Source organism: Nansenia antarctica (genome assembly GCF_963989245.1).
Source record: "Nansenia antarctica genome assembly, chromosome: 8".
In the NCBI taxonomy this organism is placed as follows: Eukaryota; Metazoa; Chordata; class Actinopteri; order Argentiniformes; family Microstomatidae; genus Nansenia; species Nansenia antarctica.
The window spans coordinates 42,504,950-42,518,516 of NC_137678.1; the positions used below are offsets into that span (position 1 = coordinate 42,504,950).

The 13,567-nt window shown below is 48.2% G+C and overlaps 1 protein-coding gene across 1 annotated transcript in view; it reads left to right on the plus strand.

The window, feature by feature from the left end:
• arhgef39 (Rho guanine nucleotide exchange factor (GEF) 39) overlaps nucleotides 1–12,466 on the plus strand; it is a gene marked incomplete at both ends in the record, with an annotated part of 35,306 nt that extends 22,840 nt beyond the window's left edge. Inside the window, 4 exons of the mRNA XM_080538365.1 lie at nucleotides 1,763–1,891; nucleotides 7,620–7,849; nucleotides 12,120–12,203; nucleotides 12,350–12,466. Coding sequence (XP_080394491.1) covers nucleotides 1,763–1,891; nucleotides 7,620–7,849; nucleotides 12,120–12,203; nucleotides 12,350–12,466 — 560 coding nt within the window. The remainder of the gene's footprint in view (nucleotides 1–1,762; nucleotides 1,892–7,619; nucleotides 7,850–12,119; nucleotides 12,204–12,349) is intronic.
• Between the last annotated feature and the right edge of the window lie 1,101 nt (nucleotides 12,467–13,567).

Sequence of the window (13,567 nt, forward strand, 5' to 3'; positions counted from 1 at the left end):
AGATGAAATAAAGATGGTGAAAACGCAGAGGAAGATGTCTTCAGAATGTGTAATGGGTTAGTTCCATTATTAATGTGCTGGGCAGAGTCGGGCTGAGCCAAGCTGAAGCATGCTGTAATTAGGGAGTTGTTGTTTAAAACATTGCCTTTTTTTTTTTTTTTTTTAAAGAGGCAATGGAAATATTCTGAATGCATAAAAGAGCCATCTCTACGCAGATGCTTTGTTTGGTTTACATTGTAATTGTTGTGGAGATAACCAAGCCAATTAGGCCATGATTATTTTATCATAGAGGAATCGCCCGGAGCATCATGTTCATAGACTGAAGCACTGCGCTTACTCCCAACAAGAGCAAAAAAAAAAACTTGAGCTTAGATTGGTTGAATTAGAATCCATTTGTTGTTATTTTGGATATGTTAGTGATGGGAATGTCTACAGCAATTATTATTACTTGCATGCTGTAATTGGAAGGTTCTGCCTAGCATTGATGATTCACTGCTTTGTCCACGACGCAGATTCTCACAGAGCGCTGTTTAAAGAATGTCTGTCGCAAGAATGTCTCTCTCTCTCCTCTCTCTCTCTCTCTCTCTCTCTCTCTCTCTCTCTGTGTGTCTCTCTCTCTCTCTCTCTCTGTGTGTCTCTCTTTCTCTCTCTCTCTCTCTTTCTTTCTCTCTCTCTCTCTCTCTCTCTCTCTCTCTCTCTCACTCTCTGTGTCTCTATTCAGCTGTGTCGTAAAGTTAGCAACCTAGTGACCAAAGATACCACAACCCTACTTTACAACCCCATAGGTGAGCTTGCTATAGTGCACCTGTCACGGGGCGGGGAAAGCCTTGTACAGGGACGGGATATATGTTAAGGTAAACAACAATGAGAGAGAAGGGTTTGTTTAACCAAATGAGTGCTGCCTATTCTAGAGGGGGGGCAGTTCAGTTGTTTGCACACAATTAGCTGCTGAGGGCCTTGCTAGTTAGTATGGGCCCGGCGCACTAAGGGTTACTGTGGGCCCTGTGGTGCAGACTATGAGAACTCTCATTAATATGGCTGTCCATGAGGCCATGCACACACACACACACACACACACACACACACACGACACACCCCACCCCTCTTCTCCCCTCGGCGGCAGATCCGACCCAATCAGGAGTGTTTTTGATGTTTTAATTCCCACACCCTGGGTCAGCTCTCTGCCGAGGGCTGATGATGAAATCAAACATGGGGATGTATGAATGCTGACGGTGCCCGGGACAAACACACACCCAGCATTAGCTCTAATCATGTATGCTAGGCTGTGTGTGTGTGTGTGTGTGTGTGTGTGTGTGTGTGTGTGTGTGTGTGTGTGTGTGCGTGTGTGTGTGTGGGGGGGGGGGGGACCCCTAGGCCGCATTTCATTGGTGACAATCTGTTAAATTTGCCATTGTGTTAATAGACCCGTAATGACATACTAAAATGCATGTCTGTGTAGTCGTTCATGGTTTACTGGGTTGATGGACGGACAGGTATACAAACTAAACAAACTGACACACACAGACATATACATGTCACATACTGTAGAAACTCTTAGATCACTCCCTCAGGGAAAAGTCTACACAATACATTACCCTGCATTCCTACCCATTTCCACATGCACACACACTCACACACACACACACACACACACACACACACACACCAAGTTCAAGTACATAGAGAGTCAGTCGGGGAGTGTGGTGTGTTTGAGTAATGCGTTCTGGCAGTGCCGAGGCTCATCTGTACACACATGCTGCAGGGGCAGTGAGGGCGGTCTCAGAGGTGTCCCAGCGTATCCAGGACAACGCCCGCAGCCATGAGAACCACCTGCAGCTGAGGCGGGTGCAGAAACTGCTGAAGGGGCGAAAGACCAAGGTGCTGGCTCCAGGTTAGTGCTTCTGATCAGCCATTCCTTTCATCTCATCTGAAGAGCTACCTCTCTCTCTCTCTCTCTCTCTCTCTCTCTCTGTCGTCTATGGGGACCTGGAGTGGAGGAGGAGGAGGACAGATGAAGTGCGGAAATGGGTTTAGTATGGAGAGAAGTTATATTTGATAGACACTTGACTTTATCGCATTTAATCCATGCAACATATTACATTTTCCAGGGTAAAATAATCGGATTTATTTTTTTGCATATCAAAATGGGCTAAATCTATCGATACATCTCTCTACACTAATTGGTGGGTGAGTGTGAGTGTGCCTTCCTCCTTTTCCCCTCCCTCTCTTTCATTCTGTCTTTGCTTCATTCTGTCTCTCTCTCTTCATCTCTCTCTCTCTCTCTCTACTTGTGGAGAAGTGGCCCTTTCTTCCTGCCCCCCCCCCCCCCCCCTGTTGTCTGTCCCATGAGAGATGCCCACGTGTGGAACAACAGAGAGACAGCCCTCCTCGTGCACCGCTCGGCCTGCCAATCTCCCCCAGGACCAATTAGAGCTGAGGCTCATCTTGTGGGCCGGCAGATGAAAAGGAAGCTGTGTGTGTGTGTGTGTGTGTGTGTGTGTGTGTGTGTGTGTGCGTGCGCGCGTTGGGGGGGGGGGGGGTGTTGGTGGTGTGTGTGTGTGTGTGTGTGTGTGTGTACACACGTGTATATGCACACTGTGCGTGTGTGTGTGTGTGTACAGAGGTGGTTGGGGGGGGGGGGGGGGGGCTACCGATGAATACCAAACTGAGCATCGGGCTCATCTCTCTCTAATGCGGATGTGGGACGTTTCAAAAGCTTCCTCTCATCCAAGTTCTCAGGCCCGAGCTCCCTTTCACCCAATAAGGCTCCAATCCCCTCAGACAAACTTCAGAGCTACCCAACCCCTCTCCCCCACCCTACCCCACACACACTCCCCTTCCCCCACACAGACCCACACACACCCTCCCCCCCCACCATCACCACCACCACTTCTAAAGTGGGTAAAAGAAAGCCCCTGCTTTTACAGATGAGAAGCGGCAGCGCCCCTGAAACATATTAAGTAGCTCTGTAGGAGATGAGGGGGGCGATCCTGAGACACGAAGCCTGAATCAATGGGACATCGATACGCCAGACAGTCTGGCTGTTCCCAGGGAGGCTTGTGTGGGCTACTGCAGCGCAGCGCGCTGGGCTGTCTGCGCCAACGGCCTCCTCAGGCCCCACTCTGGCACTCAGAGAGAGAGAGAGGGAGAGTAAAAGAGGAGGAAGAAAAAGAAGGAAAAAAAAGAGAGCGAGAGATTGAGAATGACATTGATCAAATGTCTCCGTGCACTTAAACTGCCCCTTAATGGTCTTATCAGACTGCATTATCCTTAACTGGCTACCAAACTATTGTTTTCTCTACTCAAAAAGACAGGCAAGTCACTTTTGAATATTGAGCAAATACATTTTACGCAATTCGGATAGGCTAAAGCAACTCTGGATAGGCTAAAGCAACTCTGGATAGGCTAATACAACTCTGGATAGGCTAAAACAACTCAGAAACGAGCGCTCCATATTCACGAATGACATAAAAGGACTAAAGCCTCTTCAGGTGAACAGGCTGACGCTGCGCTCCCCTACACCAGCGCCACCTGACACCAACGCCCTTTCACACTTCAATTTCCCTGGACTGGACACATCAGCCCGAGGCCCTTTGTAGTTCAACCTTTAGCCTACCTGGCCCGCCCCCGTCAGCCGCCACCCACACCGACCCCCCCCCCCCCCCCCCACGGTGCCGACCGGCTGGCCTTTGTAGCAGAGCAAAGGTGCTCTTTGACAGGGGAAGTTGAAATGCTGGACATGGAGAGGGGACGCTCACACTTCCTGCTCTTTGAACCCCAGGCAGCTCTTTGTGGTATGGCACAACACAGACAGAGGAGGGGGTGGAAGGGGGGGCGGGGGGGGGGGGGGGGGGGGGGAGCTGCCCTCTGGCTCGTGCCACTGGTCCTTGGCCCCGTTAGAACCAGCCCAAAGTCTATCAGGCTCTCTGCGTGTCTCTGGAGGCTAACGGAGGCCAACCTGTATTTGATGCAGTACCAATCCCTCATTCCGTTACATGCATCACAACGAGCCCGTCTCCCGATTTCTACCTCCACCAGCCTCCCCTGCTCCCCTACCTGCCTCTCCCTTCTCTGTGGTCTCATTCTGAGTGTTCTCCACTGTGCTGAGTGCTGGAGGTGGGTAGCTGTCTGAAGAAAGGTGTAGACAGGTTCAACAGGTACGCAGATGAAGGCAGAAAGCCTGTCGATCGATTGTTCTTTCAGTTTAACATAAGCGTCAAAGGTGTGTGCTTCCACAGAGCGCTGGCCTGCCTTTTTAAGTCAACTAAGATTCTACTCTCAATCCAACAAAGTCAATAATCACTATGTTTACATGCAGCCTAATCAGTTAATAGTATAGTAATAGGATAAACTGAATAAAACAGCTGTAATCAGAATAGAATGACTGTTGTTTGAATGACCTGTATTTGGGAATGGAAGGGCTGAGTTATATCTTTGATAAACATATATATTAGATTAGTTTATTAGGTCATATGAAGCATGTAAATGCTCAGACAGCATACTTGCCCAATCATAATAATCACATTTCTAATGCGCTTCAAAAGGCGTTTTTTTTTTTGACAAACGCATAATCAACGATATCGGCCGTCACATAGTCATATTTGTTCCTAACACTTTCCATAAGCGTGCACAATTTTGAGCGAAAGTCATCCTTTAAGTTCTGTTTCCATTCCGGGAGCACATCTTTAACCTCCAGGGCCCTATTATGCACTTCATCAATAAGACGAGGCGGTAGATCTAAACTTAAGACGTGGAGGCGTGGTCAAGGCCACTTTGCTATTATGCGTGCGGTAGTGGGCGCCTAAAACCCGGTGCTAAGCAAAGAAATTAGTCATGGGTGTGTTTTGGGCGTCTTCTCAATCAACCCAATCAGCGTGCCAGGTGCCATTCCCTTTAAGAACCGGCTGCGTTGAGTCTTTAGCGCTATGCTATTATGGAAGTCCTAAGAAGGAGGTCAGCGCGCTTCTCTGCAGAAGAAAGTAACAAGCTCGTGCATGATGTCAGTTACTGCCTGACGGGTGAAGCGCAGCTCATACAAGCATTGCTGCTCTGTAAACAGAATAAAAGAATATATATATAGGCTATATTATACATATTTTAATAATAGGCTATACTATAATTGTAATTGCAATATATTATAGCATTATTAACAGTTGGATCACCAATTGAAAGCGCTAAAATGCTTAGATCACGAATCCAGGATTGATTTGAGATTTGGCCTATGTCAGCCCGAGGTAACACAGTCGTTGCCGGTATATGCGCTCGGCGCGCCGTCTTCGTCTATCATAATTCCTTCCTAGGATATATTCCATTGTTCTCTCTCTCTCTGGCTTAACATTTGCCAGTGGTGGCATTTATACTGTGACCGTAATTGACGTCTTGCCGTGGAGCCACGTGCGTGTTCATGTGTGCCCACATGCATGCGCAAACCGCGGAGGCGCGCTCGTGTTTCAAAACGTGCATGAAGTCTAAACTTAAGAACTTTTCAAACCACTTCTTAGCGCTAGGAGCAAAGTCAGATCGCATAATAGCAGGGGCGCCTAGTGCACTTCATTAACATAATGAACACTCCCACAATGAGCAATATATGCACGGGAGTTTTACGTCTTATGTGTGGGCGCCTATCGACACCTGCATAATAGCAGTAGCGTGTATGAAGCGCATAATAAGGGTGGCGGTAGGTCTTAACCTGGCGGTGCGTCTTAATTAAGACTTAAGACGGCAAGTTAAGAAGTGCATAATAGGGCCCCCAGTCTTCCCAATGATCGAGAGAGAGGATTTGTTGTTTTTCTGTCAAATTAGCAAAACAAAAGAAGATGAACACAAGCAGTACAAATCATATTAAAAAAGAAACATTTGGTTTGTTTGTATCGCGAAAAGGCTGCTGTGTAAGACAGAAACGCCTTGATTCAGATTATATGTTAAGACATGTAAACAGTTACCTCAAACACATGTTACCTCAGACATGTAAACAGTTACCTCAAACACATGTTACCTCAGACATGTAAACAGTTACCTCAAACACAAATGTTACCTCAGACATGTAAACAGTTACCTCAAACACAAATGTTACATCAGACATGTAAACAGTTACCTCAAACACAAATGTTACCTCAGACATGTAAACAGTTACCTCAAACACAAATGTTACCTCAGACATGTAAACAGTTACCTCAAACACACATGTTACCTCAGACATGTAAACAGTTACCTCAAACACACATGTTACCTCAAACACACACGTTACCTCAGACATGTAAACAGTTACCTCAAACACACATGTTACCTCAGACATGTAAACAGTTACCTCAAACACACATGTTACCTCAGACATGTAAACAGTTACCTCAAACACACATGTTACCTCAAACATGTAAACAGTTACCTCCAAAAGGCTACTTGAATCTGCGACCATTATGAAACGGTTCTTTCGGAATGTTCGCTCTGAATAATTGAACTCGTTCTTAATGGCCAAATAGAGTCAGTGCCTCTGGCATGAAACGGAAACTCATAGCTTCTCTGATTTGTCTCGACTATCTAGAAGAGAGTGTGCGTGTGTGTGTGTGTGTGTGTGTGTGTGTGTGTGTGTGTGTGTGTGGCTGTCAGCTATATCTCTGTTGATTGGCTGTTGGCTGCAGTATCTCTGTTGCTGGATTGAACTTGTGACCACATGGCCTTTCCAGAGTGCTGGAACCCCCCCCCCCCCATCAGTGGTGGACATTACACTCTCAGCCAGTGAGAAGGACTCTAACTGGGGTGTGTTGAACTGAACGCAACCAGTCCAATCTCTACACAACACCTGAGAGAGTCACGCAGTGTCACATCAATGTTTTCCCATATTAAACCCATGGCATTTTAAAAGCAATTTGACCCCTGCTTGGGCCCTCTACTAATCACAGTGGGGTTGTCTGTAGCTGAAAAATGTCCTCTCAGAGCCCCACAGCTACGGCTGTTCACTGGAGCCGTGATCACAGGGTACTGGGGCAATTAAAAAACCTGGGCCCAAGCTGAATTCCATCTTATCTATCCAAATGTCAGCCTCTCGTTTATTAGCCATCATACGGGCTGCCAATCACCGAGAGATGAGAGTCTCCTTCACACCTACCCTCCCTCCCTCCCTCTCTCTTTCTCTTTCTCTCTCTCTCATTCCTGCTTAGCTGTAAACGTGCAAATATTTTCCCAGTGTTCGGCAGGTTAGATCCCTGTTTAATTCTGACTCTCTCTCTCTCTCACTCTCCCCCACTCTGTTCTTCTGAAATCTCCATTTAATTCTCTCTCTCTCTCTCTCTCTCTCTCTCTCTCTCTCTGTCGTATTCCCTCTCTCTTCCCTACCTCTAGTTAAATGGGTCTGTTTATCTCTTCCTCTCTGTTGTCAGTCATTTCCAGAATTAGATCTGCTCTATTTGAATGACTTGTTATGATTGAATTATTGACAAGGCAATTAAAACATGTTCCACAAAGTAATTAAAGAATAACAAAACAAGACACCCAGGTTCTTGACCCTTAACTAAAAATGTTATCTGCCTGATTGCCTCTTTCTCTCTCTCTCTCTCCCTCTCTCTCTCTCTCCCTCCCTCCCCCCTCGCTCTCTCTCTCTCTCTCTCTCTTCCGCCCTCCAGGGAGGTGGTACATCCGTGAGGGCTGGCTGAGGACAGTGCCCCCTAAAGGTGCCGAGACCAAGCCTAAGATGTTCTTCCTGTGCTCTGACGTACTGCTCCAGGCCAAGCCCTGCAGCTCCCTGAACCCCACCAATGGGGACAAGTTCACCTGCCAGCGGGCCTACCCCCTCAAGGACTGCACTGTGGACAAGGTGTTCGGACACACCAAGAGCCAGGGAGGCCTGCTCAGCGTGAGTCACAGACTGGGTGGAGGAGAGGACGAGAGCGGGGACGGGAGGGGGGGGGTTAGAGGAGAGGAGGAGAGAGGGGGGAGAGGAAATGGGGGTGGGCCAGTCAGACTAAAGCTCCCTTAGCTTGCATACATACACCAGGTGGAGAAACATCACCATCTGTTTACTGATTTATTGACACCAAACAGTATTTGCTGTTTATCCAGGTTTGTTTGATTTACAGTACGTCACTTTGGGTAGTATGTAAAACTACAGCCCTAAAAAAACTCCTTCCATACACTATCTACACACCACTGAGGTGCCGGTGAATGAAAATGTCATTTCTCTGGCTGTCAAGGAGTCCCCCCCCTCCCTCCCTTATCTCTCCCTCTCCTAATTACTTGAAAACCTCATTGAAGAAGCCAGAAGTTAAACTTTTAATGCCTCTCCTCTCTGCTTGATCCCTCTCCCAGGTCTCTGTACAGCTGCTGTGACAAATTGTCTCTAAATGATGTAGCTGCTGTCATGAAACATTCAGACAAATGAGTCGCGCGTCATTGAGCGAGTAACCAAACCGTTTACGCAACGAGTGTTTGGGGTGTGTGTGTGTGTGTGTGTGTGTGTGTGTGTGTGTGTGTGTGCGCGCGCGCCAGGTTATTAATATTAATTTGAGCTGATGGTGCGCTCAAAGTTCTCCTGTGATCCTAACCTGGCGTGGGGAACGCACCGGAAGGGACGTGATGTAACTGCTGTTTGGTGTGTTCAAAGGTTTATTGGGCAATTTTTTTACATTGCATTATTATCTGAACCAGAATATTTCCCAACCCATGTTGTGCATTTCAAATAACAAATCGTTCTTCACTGACCCGCCTGGCCCTGGGTAAAATAAAGGTGAAATGCAATTTTAAAAAATGGATACGTGATCGTTTCCACAGCACAGCAGGCCTGCAGAACATTGACAGCACAGACTTTGTGTCATCATACAATATCGACAGCTTCACTGATGTATCGGCATGACCAAGCCCAGGCAACTCCTCTGAGTTCAAAGTTCAATGGCGAGTGGATTAAAAAACGTCCTGTACCACCCCTCAAGTGACTAATGAAGCGGCCTTGGTGGAGGAGGGGGGGTACAGGGAGGGGGGGTACAGTCTGGGGAGGGTGTACCCCACGGGCCTGCCTGCCTGCCTGGTGAGAGGGAGTGACGGAGGGAGACAGGAGGGAAAGAAGCTCTCAGCTCGGCGCGCCATCAGATTAGGCCCGAGATCCATCTCTTCCTCTCCTCCAGTAAATACATCTTCCTCAAGCCTGTCTCCCCCCTCCCCCCCCCCATCCCTCTCCTCCCCTCCACCGGCCCGCTCCGCTCTGCGTTATCTAATGGCAGAAATGGCATTTCATTAGCTCCCTTATCCCGCCGAGGCCTGAATGCATACTCCACAGCATTAGGCGTAATTTCTCATAAGGACACATTATTGATCCAGGGCCCCGTACCTGGGCCGGAGGAAAAGGACTGTCAGCACACGGGAGCCCTCCTCCATCCAGGCCTTGAAGAATTAAAGACAAATTAAATTTGACACCTGTAAATGCCACGGCCAATCTGTATGCAAAGTTTGAATCGGAAGATTTTTCTTATGAAAATATCCTGCGTTTTTCTCACAGGAGAGGAGAAAGCAGACTTTTATTTCTGAATATCTATCTCTCTCTCTCTCCCTCTCTCTCCCTCTCTCTCTCTCTCTCTCTCTCTCTCTCTGCTCCCCTCCTCCTTTAATCTTTCTGTCCACCTCTCTGCCCTACCCTCCTGTCCGCTCTCTCTCTCTCTCTCTTCCTCTCCTCCCATCATCTCCCTCTCTTCCCCTCCTCTCTTCCTCTCCCCTCCCTGTCTGCGGCTGCCTCTCCTTTCCCCCTAATATCCCCTCACTACTTGAATATTATTCTGCATCCGTGACAGATTCCCTTTGATGTATAAATAATCAAGCTAAATTATGTGCAGCGAGGAGCTCCGTGCTCCCTCGTTCTTATTATACAAAGTAATTTCTACCTAAGAGGGTCAGATTTCCTGACAAATCCCTAATTACTGCGTCGCAATAGAAGTGGAATCTATTTGTGCATAAATCAACCCTCCTGTCCCCCAAGTGGCGAGCGCCTAATATCACGCGTCGCTCCATCCGGCCCCCGCTCACTGAACTCTGTAATTAGATAATACTTTTGATGATGGTACATTTGAAATCTTAATCCATTTAATATATAATGAGAGACACGTCTCGTCCCGCCCCCCCATCCCCCCCCCCCCCCATCCTCCATGTACATCCCTCACCCATACCAAATGAACCCCCCCCTCCCCCCTTCTCCATCCCTCCCTCCAAAACACCATTATTTTCCCCAGGTATGTCTGCACTCTGTCACCGTTCAGATTACGATCCTCTCCAAACAAAAGACGGAAGAAATTATCAATATGTCATCACCAACCTGGCAACCCGCTTCCTGCCTGGCCGCGGCAGCCTGGGTAAATGTGAAGAGGTCATTTAATATGTTGAAGGCCTAATTCTGATCCGCTCTAATAGCTTTCCTGTTGTAATTATCCCCCCGGTGTAAAAAAAAGCCCCCTTTTGTTTGGCCTTGTATGGGCTCCCGTTGGTCCGTTCTGACATGTGCCATCTCACACGTTAGTCTGTCTAATACGGACGAGAGACGCTAACGACTGTCGACTCAGGACGAGGCCTCCTGATATGAACCCTGCAGGGGGAGGGCAACACAGAACGGTGAAATAAAAATACACAAAACACGGAAACCTATAAACATATTCGTGTCACACTGTGATATATCGGCAGGGGTTCCGTAATATGTGTTTACGCCTCTTGAACGATGTGATGTTGTCCAGGGGAGGCTGGTGGAGGTAGAAATCGGATCGCGTGATATGAGGAATGGTGTCAAAACGCACCTGATGTTGACCTAAGACCAGTTTTGACAAGCTACATGTTTAATGGAGGAACTCAACTGACTTGGTTTTGACTGAAGGAAGTAGCTGGCCTGTTGTTGGTGGTGGTGGTGGTGGTGGTGGTTTCCACCACCCTACCCACCTCAACACAATCTGTTCTTTAGTGCTTGGCCTCTTCTCTCTCAGACTGTGTGATGTGTGGCCTCTCCACCCCCTCCCTTTCCCTCTACTCATACCGTCATTCTCCTCTCCTCCACCACCCCCCTTCCACCTCTCTCTTCTCCTCTCCACCCCCCCCCCTCCTTTTTTCTACTCATACCCTCATGTACAGAAATGTTGTCCTGCGAGGTCGAGCAAACACACACACACTCAGTGATATTTGCTGTCTGACATGCTGACACAAAGGGCTTTCTAACTGAGTGTAGGCTGCCCTCTGGTGGTCAGATGGGGTTGTTGCAGGAAGGAACCCCTTTCACTGGGCACTCGTACAACAGTATCACTGGCGGACTCAGGGAGGGGGCAGGGGGGGGCGACTGCCCCTCCTGGTGCCCCCACAGTTGAAAAACGTCTCCTTTAAGTGCCCTTTTGAGTTGCAAAAATGCCCTTTTGAGTGGCGAAAATGAGAGGATGTGCCCTATTGGTGCCCCTCCAATGGTCTAAATTTGACCATGTGCCCCCACAGTTGAAAAATGTCGCTCTAAAGTGCCCTTTTGAGTGGCAAAATTAGAGGATGTGCCCTATTGGCTGCCCTTCCAATGGTCTAAACTTGACCATGTGCACTGATGGGGTCCCATGTTGTGCAGTAGGTGCCATTTTTTTCTTTTCGCCCCTGCCCTTCAAACAGCCTGAGTCCGCCACTGAACAGTATAGCTTCATATGGCATAGATGTCACAGCAAAAGATGAGGGAAGTGTCCGGAATATTTAGAAGGCAACATATATTATTCTGACATACACTTACCACGTTTTCTTTTTCTGCCCTAATACAAGGGTTTAACATAATACCATAACAGGACCAATAGTTTATTTAATAGTATTTCATAGAGGAGGGTTAGTGTGCTTACAATGCTATAAGAACAGCTGCAGACAGACAGACACAGACAGACAGACAGACACACAGACAGACGGCTACCACAGCACCTTCACACACTTTAGGGAGGGAAGGAGGGAAGGAGGGAGGGAGAGAGGGAAAGACAATTTACCACAGTCTGCCAACGCGACAGTCTGGGAGACAGAGACGTCTGATCTACAGTGTATGGATTGTAATATGTCACCCAAAACCCAGTGCTCTAACACCCCTGACACTATCCCAGTCAGCCTAGTGACTCTCCCTCACTCTCTTTCTCTCTCTCCTTTTCCAGTTGACCTTCCCCAAAGCCAAAGTCCTGCTAATGTCCACCAACCAGGAGGACTTCAATGACTGGTACCGCAGCCTGTCCTCTGCTGTGGGGTATGTTAACAGTAACACACACACACACACACACTCGATGTGTACTGTGCACAGACTGTACATTGGCTGGCCCAGTCTGCCTTCCAGACACCCTATCTGGCATTGATCAAGCGTCCCCAGCCTTCCTCGTCACGGTAACAGAAGCCCCCGCAAACCCTGAAGGAGGGCGGGGGTCACGTGGTGAAGCACCTGGGCCATCCGGGTCTCCTGCTCTTCAGAGGGCCCGGGACCACGCCGCCGCCTGGCCGGGCTAATTAGTTGATCACCGGGACAGGAGGGAGAGGCTGTCACAGGGTCCTCAGACCTCACAGAGGACCCCCTCTAGAGCTGGCGTCTGCCTAGACCCCCCCCCCCCCACCTCCAGGGAGTGTGATTAGCCACGGTGGAGGTCTGAGGACTGGATGGGCTGACTGAGAGGACAGGGTGTCATCAGGGATCTGACTGCTAGAGATGAGGGCAGATAGGGGGGTGCGTGCGTGCGTGCGTGCGTGCGTGCTTGTCAGGTTCTTTGACTCTGGAAGTATTGATTTATTCACACATCTTGCCCTGCCTTGACCACTAGTCTACCGAGTGTTTTTAAACCTATAGCCAAGCTATGTATAATGATAATCAGAAATGCAAGCATTATCGTTTTCCTTTACAAATCAGTGTCAAATATCCGCAAGGTTGTTTTTACTGCTGTTGGATGAGAAATACAATACCCTTCTATTTGTTTATTGAATACCAATTATGGTATTGTCAATTAATAATAGCAAACATAAGAGCCATGCAATGACTATATTCTCTGCACTTAAGGACTTCAACTTTCAGTCAATTTTGCACGAATACTGTTTTTCATGGTCATGAATAAGTTACACACACACACACACACACACACACACACACACACACACACACACAGCTCTAAGCCAGGGGACTCAATCAGTGCACAGATCGATGCGCTCAGTGACACAAGGTGAAAAAGTGAGGCTCCCTCCTTTCTTCAACTGCAGCAGGGCCTGCTGGGAAGGAAGCTCTGCCTGGCCATGGAGAACGGGAGAGGCAGGCAGGCAGGCAGAGTGGTCAGACAGACAGAGTCAGATTGTCTGTCTGTATCTGACCATTCTGTCTGTCTGTCTGTCTGTCTGTCTGACCACTCTGTCTGTCTGTCTATCTGACCACTCTATCTGTGTGTCTATCTGACCACTCTGTCTGTCTGTCTGTATCTGACCATTCTGTCTGTCTGTCTGACCACTCTGTCTGTCTGTCCATCTATCTGACCACTCTATCTGTGTGTCTATCTGACCACTCTGTCTGTCTGTCTGAGTGGTCAGACAGACAGACAGACAGAGTGGTCAGATAGGCAGGCAGGCAGGCAGA